Source organism: Schistocerca gregaria, chromosome 5 (genome assembly GCF_023897955.1).
Source record: "Schistocerca gregaria isolate iqSchGreg1 chromosome 5, iqSchGreg1.2, whole genome shotgun sequence".
NCBI classification, from domain to species: domain Eukaryota; kingdom Metazoa; phylum Arthropoda; class Insecta; order Orthoptera; family Acrididae; genus Schistocerca; species Schistocerca gregaria.
Genome location: NC_064924.1, coordinates 254,762,041 through 254,786,947, shown reverse-complemented (window position 1 = coordinate 254,786,947; position 24,907 = coordinate 254,762,041). Strand labels below are relative to the sequence as shown.

General features: G+C 40.2%; 1 protein-coding gene across 20 annotated transcripts in view; it reads right to left on the bottom strand.

The window, feature by feature from the left end:
• LOC126272184 (eukaryotic translation initiation factor 4E-binding protein Mextli) overlaps positions 1–24,907 on the bottom strand; it is a 121,207-nt gene that overhangs the window by 41,710 nt on the left and 54,590 nt on the right. For 16 of the 20 annotated variants that reach the window (XM_049974853.1, XM_049974842.1, XM_049974852.1 and 13 more), the window contains 4 exons: positions 24,134–24,194; positions 15,405–15,547; positions 12,871–12,995; positions 5,397–5,473 (listed from right to left, as the gene is read on the bottom strand). In XM_049974853.1, coding sequence (XP_049830810.1) covers positions 5,397–5,473; positions 12,871–12,995; positions 15,405–15,547; positions 24,134–24,194 — 406 coding nt within the window. Of the gene's footprint in view, positions 1–2,821; positions 3,366–5,396; positions 5,474–12,870; positions 12,996–15,404; positions 15,548–24,133; positions 24,195–24,907 lie in introns of those variants that run through there. The other 4 variants (XM_049974858.1, XM_049974856.1, XM_049974859.1 and 1 more) reach the window with 3 other exon arrangements.

Genomic DNA, 24,907 nt, shown 5'->3' with positions numbered 1-24,907 from the left:
TCTAAGACTAAGAGTCCAAGAGACTGCAGAAGATTGCAACATTTCAGTTAGATCATGTCACAAAACCCTGAGACAGCACCTTGAAATGCATTGTCTTGCAGCCATGTTCGACCCACAGCTCGTGAGTAAATACCAGAAATACAATCTGTGGAGAGCTTTTTGATCACACAAGTGATTCCTTAAGAGATGTGGGTCTACAGCTATGATGTTGAGACCAAGGTACAATCTTCACAATGGGTCAGGAAAGGTTCTCCAAGGCCAAAAAATCTCATCAGGTCACGTAAAATGTCAACGCCCTGCTGACAGTTTTCTTAAGCTTTGAAGGATTAGCCTGTCATGAATTTGTCCCTAGGGACAAACTGTTAACCGATGGTACTATTGGCACATGTTGTGACACCTGCAAGAAAATGTGAGAAGCAAACCGTCTAAAATGTGGCAAGAAAATTCATTGCTCTTGCATCACGTAATGCACTCACACTTTCATCCCTGGTGGTGCGTGACTATTGCACGAAACACAAAATCACTGTGCTGCCTTAACCTTCGTACTCTCTAGACCTGACCCCTGCAGACTTTTCACAGATGGCACTTCATGCAATCCAACAACACGTGTAGCAAGGCTGCTTCCGGAAATGGAAATGGTGTTGGGAGTGGTATATCAATTTTGAGGAGTGTGTTTTGAAGCGTACCACGAACTATAGGTAAAAAGAAAGTGTAGAAAAATTTTGTGGCCAAAGTTCCGAAATTTTTTGAACAGACATCATATATTAGGAAATAGGTATACAGGGTGTTACAAAAAGGTACAGCCAAACTTTCAGGAAACTTTCCTCACACACAAATAAAGAAATGATGTTATGTGGACATGTGTCCGGAAACGCTTAATTTCCATGTCAGAGCTCATTTTAGTTTCGTCAGTATGTACTGTATTTCCTCAATTCACCGCCAGTTGGCCCAATTGAAGGAAGGTAATGTTGACTTTGGTGCTTGTGTTGACATGCACTCATTGCTCTTCAGTACTAGCATCAAGCACATCAGTACGTAGCATCAACAGGTTAGTGTTCATCACGAACGTGGTTTTGCAGTCAGTGCAATGTTTACAAATGCAGAGTTGGCAGATGCCCATTTGATGTATGGATTAGCACGGGGCAATAGCCGTGGCGCAGTACATTTGTATCAAGACAAATTTCCAGAATGAAGGTGTCCCGAAAGGAAGACGTCCGAAGCAATTGATCAACGTCTTGGGGAGCACCAAACATTCCAGCCTATGACTCGTGACTGGGGAAGACCTAGAACGACGAGGACACCTGCAATGGACGAGGCAATTCTTCGTGCAGTAGACGATAACCTTAATGTCAGTGTCAGAGAAGTTACTGCTGTACAAGGTAACATTGACCACGTCACTGTATGGAGAGTGCTACGGGAGAACCAGTTGTTTCCGAACCATGTGCAGCATGTGCAGGCACTATCAGCAGCTGATTGGCCTCCAAGGGTACACTTCTGCGAATGGTTCATACAACAATGGGTCAATCCTCATTTCAGTGCCAATGTTCTCTTTACGGATGAGGCTTCATTCCAATGTGATCAAATTGTAAATTTTCACAATCAACATGTGTGGGCTGACGAGAATCTGCACGCAATTGTGCAATCACATCATCAACACAGATTTTCTGTGAACGTTTGGGCGGCAGGCATTGTTGCTGATTTCTTGATTGGGCCCCATGTTCTTCCACCTACACTCAATGGAGCACGTTATCACGATTTCATACGGGATACTCTACCTGTGCTGCTACAACACGTACCTTTACAAGTACGACACAACATGTGGTTCATGCGCGATGGAGCTCCTGCACATTTCAGTCGAAGTATTAGTACGCTTCTCAACAACAGATTCGGTGACCAATGGATTGGTAGAGGCAGACCAATTCCATGGCCTCCACACTCTCCTGACCTCAACCCTCTTGACTTTTATTTATGGGGGCATTTGAAAGCTCTTGGCTACGCAACCCTGGTACCAAATGTAGAGACTCTTCGTGCTCGTATTGTGGGCGGCTGTGATACAATACATCATTCTCCAGGGCTGCATCAGCACATCAGAAATTCCATGCGACAGAGTGTGGATGCTTGTATCCTCGCTAACAGAGGACATTTTGAACATTTCCTGTAACAAAGTGTTTGAAGTCACGCTGGTACGTTATGTTGCTGTGTGTTTCCATTCCATGATTAATGTGATTTGAAGAGAAGTAATAAAATGAGCTCTAATTTGGAAAGTAAGCGTTTCTGGACACATGTTCACATAACATATTTTCTTTCTTTGTGTGTGAGAGATGTTTCCCGAAAGCTTCTTGTAACACCCTGTATAAATAAACACACATATTGAAATGCAATGTAATATCAAAAATTTCAAAGCAAGAGGTGGAAAACTTCGGGAGATTACAATTTTGTACAAATATTTGCATTTATATTCACATAGATTATCATATTCCAGAATGTTCAAATATTAAAACGCAATCTTGTTGAAATTCTGTTACGGTTTTGGGATGTTTTTTCTTCTTATTCCAAAATGTATAATTTCCCTAAAACAATATGTTAGTTAACAAAATATGCCCACAAGAATAGTTAACTTTAGTTAAAATTCGGAGCAGGCTTTGAAAATCTACGAACACATTAATGGGTACTACAAACGGCATTCAAAAAGTTTTGCACAGTCTTCTTCTTTTTTTTTGTATTTTGCAGGAAGTTGGTATATGAAAGTATGTTCTTTTATTTACAGGCAAGCCAGAATGAACTGTGTCAAGCGATGGTGTAGAAGTCAATTCCCAGAATTTTACCAAAGTACATTTCCATCATGGAAAGTACATCGGGCCAGATACGTCACACCTGATGGAAGCTACATTGAGGAGGCTCAACGTATAGCTAAATGTTCCAAGTATGTTCACAACAAATTTCGTTCTCCTCCTGCAAAACCTATAAAAATTAGAGACGGCTGTGCAAAACTTTTTGCTCGCCCTTTGTATTTTCCAAACGCAAAGTTTTATTTTGTCACTTTCTAATTACACAGTTTTTGGATATACAAATTTACTTTACTGTTTAAATTGTTATCTATAAAATTTTCTATTTCTTATATTACTATCTAATATATAACACTTCTGCATTTTAGCATTTTTTAAAATTATGTACTCCATAAGTATTTATATAGGTGTCATGCACAAAGCCACTGTTAGTTCATACCACAAAGTCAACAAGTAAACTTCTAATCCATTCTTCTTCAACTAGTACAGTCACAATGTTGTTAGTCACTCAGTGCTTGGTAATTGTAATGCTATGTCCTGTATCAGCCAGTCCACATCCAGTAGTAAATCTGTAAAATTCTATTCAAAACAATGTTTTATTTGTGATGCCACTTGTTCATGTTCACTTGCCTAATACTAAGCTACGTATCTTATAGACCTGTAATGTTCAATTTAAATAGTTCATGACAAGCAAGCTGATTATGTAAAGTGCTTATGAACAATAAACATGAAGAAAGTGGAAGTTTATACTATCCAAGATGTGTATAATCATTTTACAACAAGGAAAGTTCCCGACAATCAAAGAAGAAATAAGCTAAAAGAATGAAATTGACAAGACTTAAGAGGAGTACGAAACTGGTTCATAAGTTACAATTACAACAGAGCAACTGTCTGTACATCATACACTGAGGTTATGAAAGTCATGGGATAGTGACATGCCCATATACAGATGGCAGTAGTCTCGCGTACACTGGTATAAAAGAGCAGTGCAGTGGCAGTGCTCTCATTTGCATTCAAAATGATTTATGTGAAAAGGTTTCTGACATTATTATGGCCGCCGGACAGGAATTAACAGATTCTGAAGACGGAGTGAAAGGTACGAGCTAGAAGCATGGAACATTCAATTTCAGAAATCATTACGGAATTCAGTAAACTCGAGGTCCACAGTGTCAAGACTATGCCAAGAATACTATATTTCCGACAGTACCCCTCACCACCAACAACACAATGTCTAATGGCCTTCACTTCACGACAGAGCAGCGGCATTTTTGTAGGGTTGTCAGTGCTAACGGACAAGCAACCCTTCATGAAACAGCACCAGAAATCAATGTGGGCTGTACAATGAATGTACCCATGAAGACAGTGTAGCAAAATCTGGCATTAATGAGCTACAGCACCAGACAACGGACATGAGCGCCTTTGTTGAAAGCACATCACCTGCAGTGCATCTCCTAGGCTCATCACCCATTGGTTGGACCCTGGAAAAGTAGCCTGGTCAGATGAGTTTCCATTTCAGTCAATAAGAGCTGATGGTAGGGTTCAAGTGCAGTGCAGACCCCATGAAGCCATGGACCTAAGTTGTCAACAAGGCACTGTGTAAGCTGGTGACAACTTCATAAGCTTATAGACTGTTTTTACATGGCCATTCATGGACTTCATGTTCACAACCCACAATGGAATTTTTATGGATGACAATGTGCCATGTCACCGGAACACACCTGTTCACATTTGAAGACAGCTTGAGCGAACGATCTGGCATCCAGACTGCCTGACATGAATCCCATTAAATGTTAATGAGACATAATCAACAGGTCAGTTCACGCACAAAATCCTGCACCAGCCACACTTTCGCAATTATGGAAAGAGGCAGCATGGCTCAATATTTCTGCAGGGGATTTCCAACGACTTCTCGAGTCCGTGAAGTTGCTTTACTACACTGAGCAAAAGATGGTCTGACACAGTATTAGGGGGTATCCCACAACTTCTGTGACCTCAGAGAATATAACCTCTATCTTCCATGTTATTACCTTAACTGTTCAGTATTGGTTGGTAAGCTGTGTCCACCAGCTCATTCATAGACATAACTCTACTACCAAACCATTGTCTTCCAGCCTACCTACACCTTGGGATGTATCACAGGTCAATCTGTCACCACAACCTTTATTTCCAAGACATGCCCATAGTGATAGCAACTATAATATAAAGCAGAGAATAATGCCTACATAATACACCAAACAAAACATCAAACAATGCTCTGAACAAGGGGAAGAGATTCCAATTTAGAGATGAAAACACATCAGCTGTTTTCTCAGGTCCTTTCAGCAGAACTGCATTTTGAACCCACAATGAGCAATCCTTTTTTGTCCATCTCATACTGTCTTTCCTCTCCATAACTCTTTTTCTCTATCCACTTCCTAATATAAACCATCACCCTAGTTAACTCCACTACAGATATTTGAATAAGTTTCACCCCCCCCCCCCCCTTTTTCCCTTCAACCCAAACTTTTGTTTCCCATCATGTAAAGTATTTGCAAACCTTTCACAGCATGAAACTAAATTTTTTAAAATCCATAAATAACAATTTTTACAAGAGAGCATTTCTGAACTTACCCTTCATCACATTCTTTTGAAACCTGTGGCCGTTCTTGTTCTCCATAAAAGAATTCGTCCAAAATAAGTTTAGCAGTCTGAAAGAAAAAATGGAGGAAACTTGTTTGAAACTTTATATGTAAAAGAAAGACAATACCAGCTTATTTTTTTACAGTAAAAGTAAATAAGAATCATATTAGCATCCTTTTAAAAATTTAGTTGCAGACTTATCCTGTCGGTACAACAAATCTGCAACATGAAATTTTAATACTTTATTATGGATCTTCAGCATATTTTACAATATTACAGTCTACTGTATCTGATGGTATACAGTAATTGATAATACCATAAAATATGAGTCCAAAAGACACTGAACCATACACTTACAACACATTCTCAAATTCTACAACTCTTATCTTACCACATCCTCTACTGCTGGACAGAGCCCTACTTCAAACACTGCCACTGTCGTCTAAATTTTCAGAACTTTGATCTGAAAATTGTAGTTCAGAGGAAAAAACTTCCTTAAACATTGGTATGGATGTATTACCTGTAAAGCCCTACCACTAAAAAAATATGTACACCTCACTGTTTCTTTACTCTACTATACTGAAATTGTCACACACACAGTATTATTTATCAACACTGTCCACTATACATTTACAATAATTTTAATACTCTGTTTTACACAGCAAAATGAGAGCTGAAGGTGTTGCAGGTAAGTTCAGGGGCGGAAGTGAAAAGTACATCTATACATTTATTAAAGCACTGGTAATAGTAATCGATGCAAAGAATATTTAACACAAAAATATGAAAGTTATGACCGTTTGAAATGAGACTAGAAGTACCCCAGAACAGAGAAATATTTCCTTAATACACGTTTGTTCAACAGACTGAAGCAGTCTGATATAAAACAGCAAAGAATCAACATATATAGCATTATATTCTGGTCCTATGTTTTGGACAGAAGGCTTTAAAATCATTTGGTGCTAATCAGCACAGTAATCAACATCCTTTCCGAGAGTGTTGGTACTGTCACTATTCTAAGTTTTAACACCTTCCATAGGAAAGTAACACATTCTTTGGTCCTGCAAACTAATAAAAATCTTAATAACCCCTCATACTCAGTACATGGTGGAAATTTATACTTGGAATTAACTTCTTCTAACATGTACAAACATACAAAAAAGGGTGCACTATTTAACAAATGCCACAATTTAGTTTTTTTTTACACATTGCATCCCAAACCACTATTGTAACATTTGTTTTATTGTTAACAAATTAAGGCTAATGTAACATTTACAAACAGCCCTTTCTTCAAATTATACGTAACTGAGACTTTGTTATCACTTCGGAACACAAAGACTTCTTGGTTCAAAATATCTTTCAATATATCCAACAATAGAAAGTCCATGTTGGAATATCAACAATTATGAAGAGGATAGATTGCTACTCACACACACACACACACACACACACACACACACAACCTCTATCTCTGGCTGCTTTAGCCGATCTGTCACAAAAAAGAATTTAAATTTATTATTATTCTGAATTACAGTTAACTTTTCCAAATACAAATGTGCCACACATGTGCTAGAAGTCATTTAACTTGGTACTGTGCAATTAGGATAACTTTCAACTTTAGACAGTTATGTGTGAAGCAAGTGGAGGGAGCAGTGTTGTCAGCATTTCCTGCACGTGCCACACCTACTTTCAGCATATGGTCATTGCAATGAAACCCCTACTTTACATTTTCATGCAAACTACACTTTAAAAAAAATCATGCAAACTACACTTTAAAAAACACACAAAACTGAGAAAAATGTTAAAACCACACACAATATGAGCAAATACACATGTAATTGACATATTTGAGTAAAAATCACCATCCTCTCCAATATTTTTTGTACAAAATCTATATATGTGAAGGAAATTAAGTGTACAATACAATGTTTACACAATAATTTTTGGTATCGAATTTCATCAGTCCTGAAAAAAATCACACATGTGTAACAGCAAGTAAAAACTCATCAAAAAATTGAAATTTGTATCTGGGTACAAGTTAATCAAGCTGTTTTCCGACATGCTATGACTACATATTATACATTCAAAACTCCCCTTTTTAAGAGATCATTCTTTCTGCTCACCCAGAAAAAAGTAAAAATTGACGAACATATTGAAATGAACCGAAAACATCACTGCACCTAAATGGTTGAACCATAAGCAAAAATGTGGGCATCTGCTTAATGACATACTTAGTCACCATTGCTGTTACTGTTTAATGATTTTCTTATGAGACAGACTTCATATGCTTACCACCATTAACATGTTATTTTAGGCTTTACGAGAGAAACAGAAAATCAGTTTACTTCCCCAATTTACGTTACAAGCTTATTAGACTTTGCTCAGTGAATTTCTGTACACTGTGTAAAATGTAAATTTCAAAGAAAACTCAGGTGCTACAATTTCGCTTCATGTCTTCTCTCACTGCTGCCAATCTTTACTACTTACAGTGCATGGTATGTGTGGTTCAAAGTATGAGTAGTATATGTAGCTGTTGCAACTGTATCACATCAAATTTGAAGACAAAGTCTTCAAAACTTGTGATCGCAAAATCTTTGTTCTATTTCCACATGACATCTGTCACAGCACTTCACAAAATACTTTCACCCCTGCCTGCATTCCCATAATTTAAGAGCAAACTCCCCCACTCTACACAGCCACAGGGTGAGCTTTTTTTACGTGTGTTAATGTGATGTGGTCGCTGCACCGGCTATTGGGTGACTTCACAAGTCGCCAGGCAATAAGAGCTCACCAGCCGGAAATGGGCTATGTTTCCTTGATTATGACTGACCATGTTCTTTGAGACTCAGCATTACAATTGAAAAGGTAGACGGATACTGTTGCTGAATACCGTACATCAGAAATACATGCAAAAAAGATGAGACTGAGTTATAAGTGGCACAAGAAAAGTTGGTGGCTGGGCCCCTTCATCACGTATTGGCTTGGTCCTGAACACTCCGTGTCAACTGCCTTATTTTTCTGCTATTGCTGAAACCTAGCACTGCGAGGTGAAGCTAAATGTTGCTAGTTGTGTTGGCAACACTGATCATGGATAACATCAGCATTTCTTTTCCACATCTCCCTTCTCCACAATGGCCTAAAATATTACCTTAATTCTACCACCACCCATGGTGCGCAACATCTGTCCTTTGAGTCGCTTACAACTTGTTCAGTCACTTCAAATGTCAATAGTAAGAAAATGGGACGAAGTCACACAAGATGTCAAGTAAAACTTATAATCAAGGTAAACTTTACTAGGAAGAAATGTAAAATTGGGGAATTTTTAGCTATGATCTTATGGGTTTTTCACAGGGCCTTCAAATTTATGGTGTAGAATGGCGAAAAAATAAAACCAGAGAATGTAAAATTGGAGTTCCACTGTAATTTATAAGTGACTAATAAATGACAATAACAAACAGGACACTTACATCAATGAATATTTTATTAATACCATAACAAAATTATGGTTTAAACAGCAGGACTCCAAGGGAAAACTCTTCACTGTCCTCTTCCTCGGATGTGGAAATGATGCTGGAACCAGTAGTATCATCTGTTCAATCGGTCCTTTCACCTGTGCTCCTCAGATTCATGTTTCCTGAACTTTCTTCTCGGTACGGCTCAACTCAAGACCAGCCCTGTGGCATAACTTCAGTAATAGCTACTTTCATTGGCATTTCCACCGCACTGAGAATAATCAATTTGTTCTTCCCACTGAGAATAACAACTTAATTCTTCCTTCCCAAATTATTTATCACCTGGAGTCAAGTAAGTTTAACTGTATTGAAACATGCGTTTTAAGGAAAGATACTTATTACATTATGTCCCTTCGCCAACCTGGTAATGTGAGGTTTTTTGGCTTCTTAAGATATACAAGTTCTACTAATACTTTCTTATTCATGCAAAGTTTCATTCCTTTTCTGCAACGGAATATTTCTCTGTATCAAAATCAAAACACACACTTTCTTCCGCTGAGCTGTTAGAACTTCTAAACACAAAACAGTATAGCACATTATCCATAATTATTGTTAAATTTGGGGAATATTTTAGAAAACTGTGGCATTCCAGTCACTCACAAGTGGCATTCAGTCATTCACAACTGTTAAGTTGGTACTGTAATGTAAAAGAAATAGTTTGGAATGATGCCCTGAATTAAGCCACCATGATTGACAAGTAGTCCATCACCCTTCCTGAACAATGTCCTTGCTGTTCCTTCAGGCATGAGGACCATACAACCTTCTGACAACTTGTGTCACACATTATCACACATTCCATAATGCCGTTTACTTCTCCAAATGAAATGCTGCTTATAGGACACAGATACTGGCATCTCGAGATCACTGCATTACTTCCCCTGAATGACAACTTCAGATCCAAAACTTTTGTTACAAGAAATCCATCTCATGATGATACATTTGTGGAGACTACTTTCTTTCATCAAGTAAGTAGAATACTTCTTGTATTTGTAATAACTAGGGAAAGGAATTTCATATGAATAATTTTTTTCTTGTAGATAAAAAAATTATTACAAGTGAACTTCCCAAAACAGCACACTTCAATCATATATGAAATTCTACATCACTAATACATATATTTGTAATATTTTATGTAAATATTTTAAATAATTTTGCTTAACAAACAATTTGTCACTTCTTTGTTATGATTTTTAAATTTGGAAAAAAATCTCCCCCCCATGAACCATGGACGTTGCCGTTGGTGGGCTGCTGTAATGGCCAAATGGGGTGAAATCTGAGAGTGTTTTACTATTATCTGCTGATGCTGCACCACACATGAAAATGACAGTTGAAGGCCTTTCTCTAAAATCTTTGTACATCCATATTTAAACTGGACGATAGTGGGACATCAGCTGGTATAATTTGTATTAAAAATAAAACTCCTCCAGCTGTACTTAAGATTCCATATTTATTTGGTTACTAGTTTCAACACCATCTTCAGACCCTTACACTTTGATATCAATTGGGTGTGGCTGAGTACTAGAAGTCCGCAGTGAGACTAATACTTGCTCCACATAGATGGAGGCAAAAAATCTCTAAAATTGTGGATTTCATACTACATGTAAAATTGTCAAAGTTTTGAACAAAATGAATGTGTCCAATAGTGACTTTCCTTTGATGAAATATGCAAGGCTATCCTCATGCGATATTGAAACGTCTTTCTCTCTGTATCTTGCATTGTTTTGAGACAACTTGGATGGAAAACTGAGAAAGTTTCCATTGTTCACTGTAACAGTGAACTGTTTCAATCCACCACTGCATTAGCATGATTGGTGAGCCTTTTTTTTTAACATTAAGTATTTACAGTTTTGTAATACTGAAATTAAATATTTTTGAATTTGCTATGTATATTTTTTATGTTTTCTTGGAGATTTTTGGCTTATAAAAAAAATCCATTTTCTAATAGTGATACCCATGTCTGCTTATTGCATCCTGGTGCAATGTTTCCACCTTTGTTACCCATCTGTAGTAACTTATTTTCTTGCCTGATGCAAAGGTAACGCTTCACTGTTGTTCCCTTCCTCTTTCCCTTTCCAGTTCTTAGCAGTGTCCACTTACGATGTTTTGTTTTGTTCGGTTCACTATTCTTGAAACATCTGAAATTGGACATCCACTGGTGTACTCCAATGTAAAGGACTCCTTCCACTTAAAGCACACAAATTTGTGATCTTGTCTAGGGGAGGAATTGCCTTCAATACCTTTTAAGCTAAAGAATGTTTTTTAACAATTTTTTTACATTAACTCTTGTGTTGAGACAACACACACCACTCTTAAAACATCAATACAAACACACTGCTTCATAACAAAAATTTATGGGTGCAGAACATTACCAGTGCTCTAAAACACGAAACTTCACAATAAAATCTGAGAAACACTGAAACAACTAATGTTCAATGCAAAGTGTTGTCATTTACTGACTACATGGTGACAGAGTATACTGTAACTGCCAACCTATTGGTGGTGTGAACTTTGGCAATGGCATCATGGCGCCTCCCTCAGGTCGAACATCTACATCTACATCTACATCTACATCCATACTCCGCAAGCCACCTGACTGTGTGTGGCGGAGGGTAAACTATGAACTATGAAAAGTCTACAGTTATTTTAATCACACTTTAGTAGAAAACTAGCAAAAGGTTCTAACATGCCAATCTGTAAGATTTGGTAACTTAACACCCCTGCCACTAACAGACAAGTTCAAAATTAGATTTTAGCAAGACCTGCGTCTATTTCCTGGATCGCCCACCTTCTGTTATTCTGTGTGGTACAAAGTGAATTGAAATAATACATGGCACCATTAAGATGTTAAGTCAAGTCAGTGAAACACACAATACTCAGTAGAATGACTTGGGTTTTCGCCACTGGCTGAACCCCAGAAGGTGTTCAAGTTATAGTGGAATTCCAATAATAGACCACTTACCTGAAACTGATTGGAGGGTAGCTCAAACACAGATACCAACAATGAAGATCTCAATCTTTCAAACAAGCAAAGGCTCTATTTCCAGTTTAAATATGCATGCAAACACATGCTTGATTGCGAGCATGTCTGTGGCTACAGCAAAAATGAGTAGTTGTCTGGCCAGACATACATGGTAGGGGAGGGAAGAATTGTACTGTGATGTGGTGAAGGTGCACATAGCCAGAAAGGCACAAGAAAACCTCTAGAGGCAGGAAAGTGGCAGACAGGTGGTACTCTCAGTATCAGTGGCACATTGAGGACTAATTGTGGTAACAATTACAAAAATTACAGAAGACTCCAACACCCCCCTCCCCCTCTGCATCTCATGCAAGTAAGTCCCACTGTCTATGAGAATAATAATGAAGTCAACATTTAATTCAACAGTACAAATATTATTGAGTATTTGGCATAAAATGACGTATAAGACCTGCAAACACTGTGGGAAACTGTATGTAGATCAGTCATCTAAATATGTGGCAATCATATTGTCTGAACACATGAAAAGTTGGATACTACAAAAGAAATATTCAGCCTTGCCAAGACCTAATGGAAAACCCTGTATCTGAGGCACAACGTGACATTCATCATACACGTAAGATAGGGAGAAAGATAATATTACTGGACACATATAAAATCAGTAAGGATACAACAAAGAACACTTGCTCAAGTTCAAACCGACACAATTATCCATTTACTTTCCGTTAAATTAAGTTTGACCTCAGTCAGTAATACCTGATTGCTGAAGCAGCTCAAAACCAGTTAGTCAGTCAATAAAAACTGTTGGAGAATGCCAATAGTGTTTCCTTTTTTTCTTAAGTCAGGGTAATAAGCTCAAGAGAGTTGATCAAAGAGAAAACTGAAGATGTATTCCTGAAATAAGGACTGGTAGAGACCATAAAATACATTAAGCATGCAATCACTAGCAAATTCTAACTCAAACACATCTACTTATTCTTACCAGCACTAGATCCAAATTTGCCCCAGTTATCTTGATTGTATGATCATCAACAGTCACCGTGTACTTATATTCCAGAGTTGCATCACTGGTGGAGAAGCTATGTAAAAGTTTACTTCGTCCTCCACCTGCAAACAGAACAACATGCATATGTTAAAATAGTTATTAAAATTACAGATGAATGTACTCTCTGCACTAAATTAACAGTGTTGGGGTTAAAATTGGCCACCTATTTCTAAAACAGTGTGCAAATTTAATTACACATCAAACTGAAAATCTCAATATCTTATCTTAATAATGTACTCAACACAGGATCAGGTAAGACACTCAAACTGATCCCAATTTCTACTCAAATTTGTTTCACTTAAATCTCTTTTAAATCAATGGCAACAATTACCAACATGAAGCTCTTAATACTTAAATGGACATTACAAAGATCTTAGAATCACAGAATGAGAAGCCACAATGTTAATAATTACTACTAACTTATCCCTCCTCTACAGAATTCCTCTGCAAATACTGCATCTGTAACTGAATCTGTGACAAAAAGCTTAAAGGTTCATAGTTTACTGACAACTGCAAGACTAGGAACAGTGTACAAATGTCAATGTTGGCCAACCATTTACTACATCCCCCCACTGAAATGAAGGAATCAATCAAACCTCTGGCACTGCCTCAGGAGTTAGAAATGTTAGTTACCCAATAATCACAGCTTTGCCACTGAAGGCATTACAACATCTGGTATGTATCCTCGATGAAATGTTGTATACAAGCACTCTGCAAACAATATGGGTCACACAAATAGCTTTGCCCAAGCAACAAGAAGGAGCCTGGTTGGGCCACCACATCTTACATCAATTGCTGTATGATTTTGAACCAGCAAATCTCGGGACAAACATACTGAAATGTGACTGTAATCATGGCTGGAACACAGCTACCTACTGTCTTGCACTGCAATTTGTTCACAAAAGGAGCAGTGGGCATCCATTACTTATGTAATATAAACAGCACGTCTTTGGTGCATTCACTCAGCATAGTTTACCCACCACAGTGCACATGAAAATGTATGAATTCTTTTATTCATACAGAAGTCTTGTGCTCCTATAATCCCAGATACATGTCACATTTAGGGGACCAGTCGTATAACTGATTGTGCTGTTACAATACTGGATTGTTGAGATATCAATGTCATCTGGCATACCCAGAGCAGAAACATTTATTCACAGATATTTATAGTACATTGCTCAACTGACAGTGTTGGAAGACCATATGACATCAGTAACCTTGACTACTACAACTCAGCTGTCATGGTACGTCAACAGCAGGTATCATCTTATGGGGTTTCAAGTAGAAATGAACATTCTCCATGCATTGTCCCATATTTTGTGTGACCTCTCAACAGTGTCAGTTGTTGATTGATGAATACATGTTGCAGATCCAAACTCGGGTGCCCCAATTGTTTAGAAAGCTGGCCAACAGAAGATTCCCTGAACCAGTTATCTCTCTACTGAAACAAGGAAAGTACTGTTAAATAGTAACTGCCAGTAACCAGCTCTTTGCAATGTCTGTCAGATACTTGCTTTATGTAGCAACCAACTGCTATCCAAACTTGAAACATCAGACATTAGTGAACATATTCCTGACAACCATACAAATGCAGAGACCAGATGAAACTTAAACATTCTCTGGCAAATTGGAAGTAACTGGTCAACTACATGTAGATGGCACCTTCTTTTGTATCTGTCTCTCAATCTTTAAGCAGAATGGTCATTTCCCCTGCCTCAGAACAGGCTGGTGTTTAGGACCAAAGCTTTGGCTATCATGCAAGCTCGCAGTTCAGTGCAACACTAGGATTGAATTACATTCCCATAGCATCTGACTTCTAAGTGTATCACCAGCTATTGACATCCCAGCAACATTGAGTAACAGCACTGTCAACTGTCTGAACACAAAGCTGAAGGTGTTTGAGCTATTACAGGAGGGCATTTCAGCTGACTTTCTCTTGAGGACACTGCATTGAGGCATCAAAACCTTGAGTACATTGATTGCCTTCACAAAGATGGTCTTTAACAAACTGATACAGAATTCTACGTTTTTATCAATTATCCAAAAGAAAATTAATCTTTTAAAACACGTTAAAATACCAACTGCAATTTCTCAAGAAAAAAGAGGTGGAACAAAAATACTAAACCACAAAACATTCTAGATAACTGCTATGAGATAAAGCATTAGAAATGATTCACAAGAAGAATCAATCGTTCAGGATATTTTAATATACAGTCAAGCGGCAAATCAAATTTTGTTATGCAATTTTCCCCATTTTTCAAGTGGTCTACCATAACCTTCCACTAACCTACAGGTGACTGATTGCCAGTAGCCATTTTCTGTTGTTTGTAACTGGAAATTTCTATTGTAACAATACACAGTCTAATGTAAGTCTTAAACGGAATCTTAAATTACTGCCTGTAGCTTAGCGTGCAAGGATAATTATATGTTCAAATGGGTCATAAATATGAACTTAGTGAAACAATTCTTACCAAGAGTGGAAAGTCTATTGCTTTCATCTGATGCACTACTATTTAAGCTGCTACTTGAATCACCAACCCTTTCTTTTTCATGCTCGAGACGTACTGGTGAGGCATTGCGTCTTATTGTGTCCTCTATTAAATGCTTTGCGTAACTGTGAAACAGAAAACTTATGGATTTATCTTGAAAAATAAAATCATTTACATACATACACAATCTTAAATTTACCTTTAAATACAATTTCTTACAGTGAAATGGTTTTTTTTTAAAACGTTTTCATATTGCATTGTTGAGTTCTGTTACAAATTAATAACATACTACCTACTCAGTTCTTAAAAGGTTGCAATCATCACAAAACAGTGTTCCAAAATTCAAAGCCATACTTTTCCAATTGAACTAAATCCCGAGGATTTAAATTTCCAATCACTATTAAAATCTTGTAAATTACAATCTTTTATCATTATGGAGTGAATTCATTACTGCTCAGGCAGCTATAACAATCCCCTATAACTTTGGCTGTTTGTTATGTTCATTTTCTTTGCATGTCACATCTTTGGCCCAATAAATAGTTCAAAGGCCGAAAAGAACAAGATGTCCAGGCAACTACTAAATGCAACTTTTAACACTATTACTGATTTTACCTGTATTTGTCGTACCTAACTTCTTCTTTGTCTAAATCAAACAATGGAAACTACAGAAGACTTTCTGGCCCAAGAAGCTGCAGTTTGTGGTCATATGTGCCCGAGGGGTGCTAGCCTGTGTGTATGAATGCTCTCTCTCTCTCTCTCATACACACACACACACACACACACACACACACACACACACACACACACACACACACACACACTGATAAAGGCTGTGGCTGAAAGCTTTATGCAAGTGTCCGAATTGTGCCTGTCTGCAACTTAACGTGTCTTCTTTGCAGTAAGCAGCAATCTGTCTTCTTGCATTGTTAACTTCTTTGTCTGCTTTTGCTTAATGTGACTTCTTTATCCCAAAGCTCTTTGATGCAACATCTATGTAATTTTTTATACATTATTCATCTCAATGTAATTAATCTATGGATGTAATTTTAAAAGTGATGTTCCGTAAGAATGCAAATGTTACAACTTTACTTGTAATACTGGTTCATGCATAGGAAAAGCAGGTTTGTTATCATGTAAAACACGTAGGGAAGTCCCTCTACAACAAAAAGGCTCGGTGGATAGAAAAGATGCAAGGCTCCTTTGTGGCACAAGTTAGTCGGAGGTTACCAGGCAAAGTGCTCGCATCTTGTTAACTGAATAAGGCAAGGGCAGCAAAATTATTTTATATAGCATCAGATGTGGAAGAAATTGGGCTTATTATTCATCGCATCCATTAGTTAACTCTGAAATGCAAAAATACGACATCAAGTAGAGAATTTCCAGAGCTTGTTATACAGAAAGACCCATGGATATTTTTTCTGCCTTTTTTTGAATAGCCCCAGGAGATCAACATTGACACCACATTCATCTCTCAGAATCAGTTGAGAGCTGTTTAATTCCATGCGGCAGTTACGTGTTTCATCAATTAATAATACCATTTGTCATCTTTAAAACTTGTTCTGAGCAAACACAGTCATTTATTTAGACAGGGTCCTGTTCCAAGTACCGCAATAATCCAAATACCCTCTTTTTTTTAAATGAAAAGTCATTACCTTCCTGAATAGTATCTAATAACTTTTGTTGAGTAGTAAATTTTACAATTATTCAGTAAGCCTAAGTTTTGCAAGAAATGATTTTAAGCATTCAGCTCAAACATTGGCCTCATTGAAGTCTTAGTCCTTGTCTTGCATTGGCGTGGTGTTATGGGATACCCTTCCTCTCACTAATCTCTTACTCTCTGGAACATAATGTATGTACCCTAACTGTGTGCATTAGTGTTACTGATGTTGCAGTCAGAGGAAGTTTCCTGAATGTTTGCAAATCATGTAACTGAAGTGGGACTGGTATTCACCTAGTGGGACATGGAAAACCAAAAAACCACATCCAGGCTGGTCAGTATACTGGCTCTTCTTAATCCACCACGTGGATTCAATCTGGGGATGGAACACCTTTCAGATGTCTTGCCTCATGGATGAAGCCCACACTGTTTCCCATAGTGTAGAATGCTATTATGTCCAGGTGAAGAAAGTTCTTTTGGAGAAATAACGAGTTGTTTAAAGTGTTATACAGAAAATTTTCCCAAGAATGCCATATGATGTCTTAATTTTAGAATTTTACACACACACACACACACACACACACACACACACACACACACACACACACACACACACACAATAAATACTCAAAACACACAATTTCAAGGTTGTACAACACTGTCTCGTATTTTGAGGTTTCATTTCTCAACAGTGCCCAACAGGAAAGGGGGGGGGGGGGGGGGGGAAATCTGCATAATGAACTAATTACTCAAGATTCACATTTAAGGAATACTCTGATATAAAAAATAGTTTACAGTGTCACCATTATTTAAATATGATTCTGTAGGAGTTTTTGTGGAATGAGGAAATAAATTTCATTTTTATCATTCACAAAGGGTTTAAAAAATATTCATGAGCTTTTGGTAAGCTGAAACATGGATGGCATTTAAATATGCCAGTTCAGCATAAATTACTCCAAGGCTTGAAACCCTCCCCTGCACGATTTCTGCAGTAATGCTGTAGCTGGAATTATCGAAAGTGCTTGCAACATATAGCAAATTAGTGATAGCAACATCAAGAACTCAAAGACAACAAACTACTATAGTTTCTTTAAATTAAAATTTAAGGAATAATCTACATGATGCTTCATGTAAAGGAGCACACAACAGTATATTCTGCAAATATAAATCTTGATATATATGATTCCAAGACTTACCAAGCGGGAAAGCGCCGGCAGACAGGCACATGAACAAAACACACACACAGAATTACTAGCTTTCGCAACCGATGGGTGCTTCTTCAGGAAGGAGAGGGAAAGACGAAAGGATGTGGGTTTTAAGGGAGAGGGTAAGGAGTCATTCCAATCCCGGGAGCGGAAAGACTTCCCTTAGGGGAAAAAAAGGACAGGTGTACACTCGCGCGCGCACACACACACACATATATCCATCCGCACGTACACAGACACAAGCAGACATATTTAAAGGCAAAGAGTAAGGGCAGAGATGTCAGTCGAGGCGGAAGTACAGAGGCAAAGAAGTTGTTGAAAGACAGGTGAGGTATGAGCGGCAGCAACTTGAAATTAGCGGAGGTTGAGGCCTGGCGAATATCGAGAAGAGAGGATATACTGAAGGGCGAGTTCCCATCTCCGGAGTTCGGATAGGTTGGTGTTTGTGGGAAGTATCCAGGTAACTCGGACGGTGTAACACTGTGCCAAGATGTGCTGGCCGTGCATCAAGGCATGTTTAGCCACAGGGTGATACTCATTACCAACAAACACTGTCTGCCTGTGTCCATTCATGCGAATGGACAGTTTGTTGCTGGTCATTCCGACATAGAAAGCGTCACAGTGCAGGCAGGTCAGTTGGTAAATCACGTGGGTGCTTTCACATGTGGCTCTCCCTTTGATCGTGTACACCTTCCGGGTTACAGGACTGGAGTAGGTGGTGGTGGGAGGGTGCATAGGACAGGTTTTACACCGGGGGCGGTTGCAAGGGTAGGAGCCAGAGGGTAGGGAAGGTGGTTTGGGGATTTCATAGGGATGAACCAAGAGGTTACGAAGGTTAGGTGGACGGCGGAAAGACACTCTTGGTGGAGTGGGGAGGATTTCATGAAGGATGGGTCTCATTTCGGGGCAGGATTTTAGGAAGTCGTATCCCTGCTGGAGAGCCACATTCAAGGTCTGATCCAGTCCCGGGAAGTATTCTGTCACAAGTGGGGCACTTTTGGGGTTCTTCTGTGAGAGGTTCTGGGTTTGAGGGGATGAGGAAGTGGCTCTGGTTATCTGCTTCTGTACCAGGTTGGGAGGGTAGTTGCGGGATGCGAAAGCTGTTTTCAGGTTGTTGGTGTAATGGTCGAGGGATTCAGGACTGGAGCAGATTCGTTTGCCACGAAGGCCTAGGCTGTAGGGAAGGGACCGTTTGATATGGAATGGGTGGCAGCTGTCATAATGGAGGTACTGTTGCTTGTTGGTGGGTTTGATGTGGACGGATGTGTGCAGCTGGCCATTGGACACATGGAGGTCAACGTCTAGGAAATTGGCATGGGATTTGGAGTAGGACCAGGTGAATCTGATGGAACCAAAGGAGTTGAGGTTGGAGAGGAAATTCTGGAGTTGTTCTTCACTGTGAGTCCAGATCATGAAGATGTCATCAATAAATCTGTACCAAACTTTGGGTTGGCAGGCTTGGGTAACCAAGAAGGCTCCCTCTAAGCGACCCATAAATAGGTTGGCATACGAGGGGGCCATCCTGGTACCCATGGCTGTTCCCTTTAATTGTTGGTATGTCTGGCCTTCAAAAGTGAAGAAGTTGTGGGTCAGGATGAAGCTGGCTAAGGTGACGAGGAAAGAGGTTTTAGGTAGGGTGGCAGGTGATCGGCGTGAAAGGAAGTGCTCCATTGCAGTGAGGCCCTGGACGTGCGAGATATTCGTGTATAGGGAAGTGGCATCAATGGTTACAAGGATGGTTTCCGGGAGTAACAGACTGGGTACGGATTCCAGGCGTTCGAGAAAGTGGTTGGTGTCTTTGATGAAGGATGGGAGACTGCATGTAATGGGTTGAAGGTGTTGATCTACGTACGCATTCTAGTCAACACAATCTGGAACCACAACACCCCAATTCAGTAGTTAACCTTTCCTCCAAACCCCTCTCCCAATCCGAAACCTCTGTCCTATCCAAAGGCCTCACCTTCAGCCCCACTCCCAGGTTCAACCAAACTGCCCTTGTCAAGGATTTACTGTCCTCCACTCGTAGTCTCTGCTGGAAATATCACTTTGCCACAAAGAAAAACAATCCTGATCCCACTCCTAATGATCCAACTCCCCAAGACACTATCCAAATTGAACCCTGCCTGCAACAGTTCCGTCCTCCATCACAGCGGGACCCACCTCCTCTTCCTCAAAATCACCCTCTCAGAACCTTCCAGGAATTTCTCACTTCCAGCCTTGCCTCTCAATTTTTCTTGAAAAACCTTAATCCTACTCCCAACATCACCACAGCCGAATCCCAGGCTATCCGTGATCTGAAAGCTGACCGATCCATCATCATTCTTCCGGCTGACAAGGGTTCCACGACCGTGGTACTTGATCGTCGGGAGTATGTGGCTGAGGGACTGCGTCAGCTTTCAGACAACTCTACATACAAAGTTTGCCGAGGTAATCCGATTCCTGATGTCCAGGCGGAGCTTCAAGGAATCCTCAGAACCTTAGGCCCCCTACAAAACCTTTCACCTGACTCCATCAAACTCCTCACCCCACCGACACCTCGCACCCCTACCTTCTACCTACTTCCTAAAATTCACAAACCCAAACATCCTGGCCGCCCCATTGTAGCTGGTTACCAAGCCCCCACAGAACGTATCTCTGCCTACGTAGATCAACACCTTCAACCCATTACATGCAGTCTTCCATCCTACATCAAAGACACCAACCACTTTCTCGAACGCCTGGAATCCTTACCCAGCCTGTTACCCCCGGAAACCATCCTTGTAACCATTGATGCCACTTTCCTATACACAAATATCCCACACGTCCAGTGCCTCGCTGCAATGGAGCACTTCCTTTCACGCCGATCACCTGCCACCCTACCTAAAACCTCTTTCCTCGTCACCTTAGCCAGCTTCATCCTGACCCACAACTTCTTCACTTTTGAAGGCCAGACATACCAACAATTAAAGGGAACAGCCATGGGTACCAGGATGGCCCCCTCGTATGCCAACCTATTTATGGGTCGCTTAGAGGGAGCCTTCTTGGTTACCCAAGCCTGCCAACCCAAAGTTTGGTACAGATTTATTGATGACATCTTCATGATCTGGACTCACAGTGAAGAACAACTCCAGAATTTCCTCTCCAACCTCAACTCCTTTGGTTCCATCAGATTCACCTGGTCCTACACCAAATCCCATACCACTTTCCTAGACGTTGACCTCCATGTGTCCAATGGCCAGCTGCACACATCCGTCCACATCAAACCCACCAACAAGCAACAGTACCTCCATTATGACAGCTGCCACCCATTCCATATCAAACGGTCCCTTCCCTACAGCCTAGGCCTTCGTGGCAAACGAATCTGCTCCAGTCCTGAATCCCTCGACCATTACACCAACAACCTGAAAACAGCTTTCGCATCCCGCAACTACCCTCCCAACCTGGTACAGAAGCAGATAACCAGAGCCACTTCCTCATCCCCTCAAACCCAGAAACTCTCACAGAAGAACCCCAAAAGTGCCCCACTTGTGACAGAATACTTCCCGGGACTGGATCAGACCTTGAATGTGGCTCTCCAGCAGGGATACGACTTCCTAAAATCCTGCCCCGAAATGAGACCCATCCTTCATGAAATCCTCCCCACTCCACCAAGAGTGTCTTTCCGCCGTCCACCTAACCTTCGCAACCTCTTGGTTCATCCCTATGAAATCCCCAAACCACCTTCCCTACCCTCTGGCTCCTACCCTTGCAACCGCCCCCGGTGTAAAACCTGTCCTATGCACCCTCCCACCACCACCTACTCCAGTCCTGTAACCCGGAAGGTGTACACGATCAAAGGGAGAGCCACATGTGAAAGCACCCACATGATTTACCAACTGGTCTGCCTGCACTGTGACGCTTTCTATGTCGGAATGACCAGCAACAAACTGTCCATTCGCATGAATGGACACAGGCACACAGTGTTTGTTGGTAATGAGGATCACCCTGTGGCTAAACATGCCTTGATGCACGGCCAGCACATCTTGGCACAGTGTTACACCGTCCGAGTTATCTGGATACTTCCCACCAACACCAACCTATCCGAACTCCGGAGATGGGAACTCGCCCTTCAGTATATCCTCTCTTCTCGATATCCGCCAGGCCTCAACCTCCGCTAATTTCAAGTTGCCGCCGCTCATACCTCACCTGTCTTTCAACAACTTCTTTGCCTCTGTACTTCCGCCTCGACTGACATCTCTGCCCTTACTCTTTGCCTTTAAATATGTCTGCTTGTGTCTGTGTACGTGCGGATGGATATATGTGTGTGTGTGTGCGCGCGCGAGTGTACACCTGTCCTTTTTTTCCCCTAAGGGAAGTCTTTCCGCTCCCGGGATTGGAATGACTCCTTACCCTCTCCCTTAAAACCCACATCCTTTCGTCTTTCCCTCTCCTTCCTGAAGAAGCAACCATCGGTTGCGAAAGCTAGTAATTCTGTGTGTGTGTTTGTGTGTTTTGTTCATGTGCCTGTCTGCCGGCGCTTTCCCGCTTGGTAAGTCTTGGAATCTTTGTTTTTAATATATTTTTCCCATCTGGAAGTTTCTTTCCATTATATATATATATATATATATATATATATATATATATATATATTAAAAATAAAGATTCCAAGACTTACCAAGCGGGAAAGCGCCGGCAGACAGGCACATGAACAAAACACACAAACACACACACAGAATTACAAGCTTTCGCAACTGGCAGTTGCTTCGTCAGGAAGGAAGGAAGGAGAGGGAAAAATGAAAGGGTGTGGGTTTTAAGGGAGAGGGTAAGGAGTCATTCCAATCCCGGGAGCGGAAAGACTTCCTTAGGGGGGGAAAAAAAAAAAGAAAGAAAAAAAAAAAAAAAGAAAGAAAGAGGGACAGGTGTACGCGCGCGCGCGCGCGCACACACACACACACACACACACACACACACACACACACACACACACACACACATATCCATCCGCACATACACAGACACAAGCAGACATATTTAAGGCAAAGAGTAAGGGCAGAGATGTCAGTCGAGGCGGAAGTACAGAGGCAAAGAAGTTGTTGAAAGACATGTGAGGTATGAGTGGCGGCAACTTGAAATTAGCAGAGGTTGAGGCCTGGCGGATATCGAGAAGAGAGGATATACTGAAGGGCGAGTTCCCATCTCCGGAGTTCGGATAGGTTGGTGTTGGTGGGAAGTATCCAGATAACTCTGACGGTGTAACACTGTGCCAAGATGTGCTGGCCGTGCATCAAGGCATGTTTAGCCACAAAACAAAGATTCCAAGACTTACCAAGCGGGAAAGCGCCGGCAGACAGGCACATGAACAAAACACACAAACACACACACAGAATTGCTAGCTTTCGCAACCGATGGTTGCTTCTTCAGGAAGGAGAGGGAAAGACGAAAGGATGTGGGTTTTAAGGGAGAGGGTAAGGAGTCATTCCAATCCCGGGAGCGGAAAGACTTCCCTTAGGGGGGGAAAAAAAAAGAACAGGTGTACACTCGCACGCACACACACACACGCACACACACACACACACACACACACACACACACACACACACACACACACACACACACATATCCATCCGCACATACACAGACACAAGCAGACATATTTAAGCAAAGAGTCTTGGAATCATATATATATCCAACTTATAATGGCCAAGCATCAGCCATCAAAATAACCCCAATGAAGATCACCTTCCATCTCCCAAAATGTTCACAGGTGTACAAGCAATCATGTAACATCACTTTTCTTTTGTTGTTCAGTATGAATTTCACTTCTCTTAAATTATTATTTGAACTATAATTATCAGTAACTATTTTAACATGAACTGAAAGAGTTCACTAACTTTATTTTTTCTTCATTGGGACCAGTTATCTGCACCAGCCTCTCCTTTGCACCAGGATTAACTGAAACCGATAAAAGTAGTATGTTAATATACAGACCACTCAGAGGTCATATCAATTAGTCAATTTCGTACTGACAGTATTATTGCAGGTTATCTGTGTCAGGAGGATGTAGTGTAAATATTCATTCAAAATTTTCATGTTTTGCACTTGCTAATTACTGTATTAAATATATTTATTATATAGCCTTTACAAACTTAACTTAATTTTTTTGCAGGGAATCTACACGAGAATGCACTAGTTTCAATCTATCATCATAACTGTGTCACACAACACAAATGGCCTTACAAAACTCAAATTGGAAAGTAATTAATGAAGATCTTAAAACATTGCAGTAAATTTAGTTACATATGAGGGCGAATCCGAAAGTAAGTTACACTAGCCCGTCGCGATAGCATGCTGTGTGTTGTGACCGTGGCCAATGTGTAGCATGTGACAATAACTGCTGACACGTCCAATAGGACAATCCCATCACGTTCTGCATGCAGGGTGGGTTAGGCTCAATGGTGTATCAACTGGATGTTCACTCTAAACTGGAGTGAATAATGATCAGATTTCTATGGGTTAAATGGCTGAATTGCACAGACATTCACTGTACATTCACTGTGATACTGCTGTACATGGTCAGCATGCAATCTCTCACCCATGTACTGTGAATGGAGTAAGAAATTTGTCAAATATCACGATGGCACGTCTGCAACTTCCAGTACATTGCT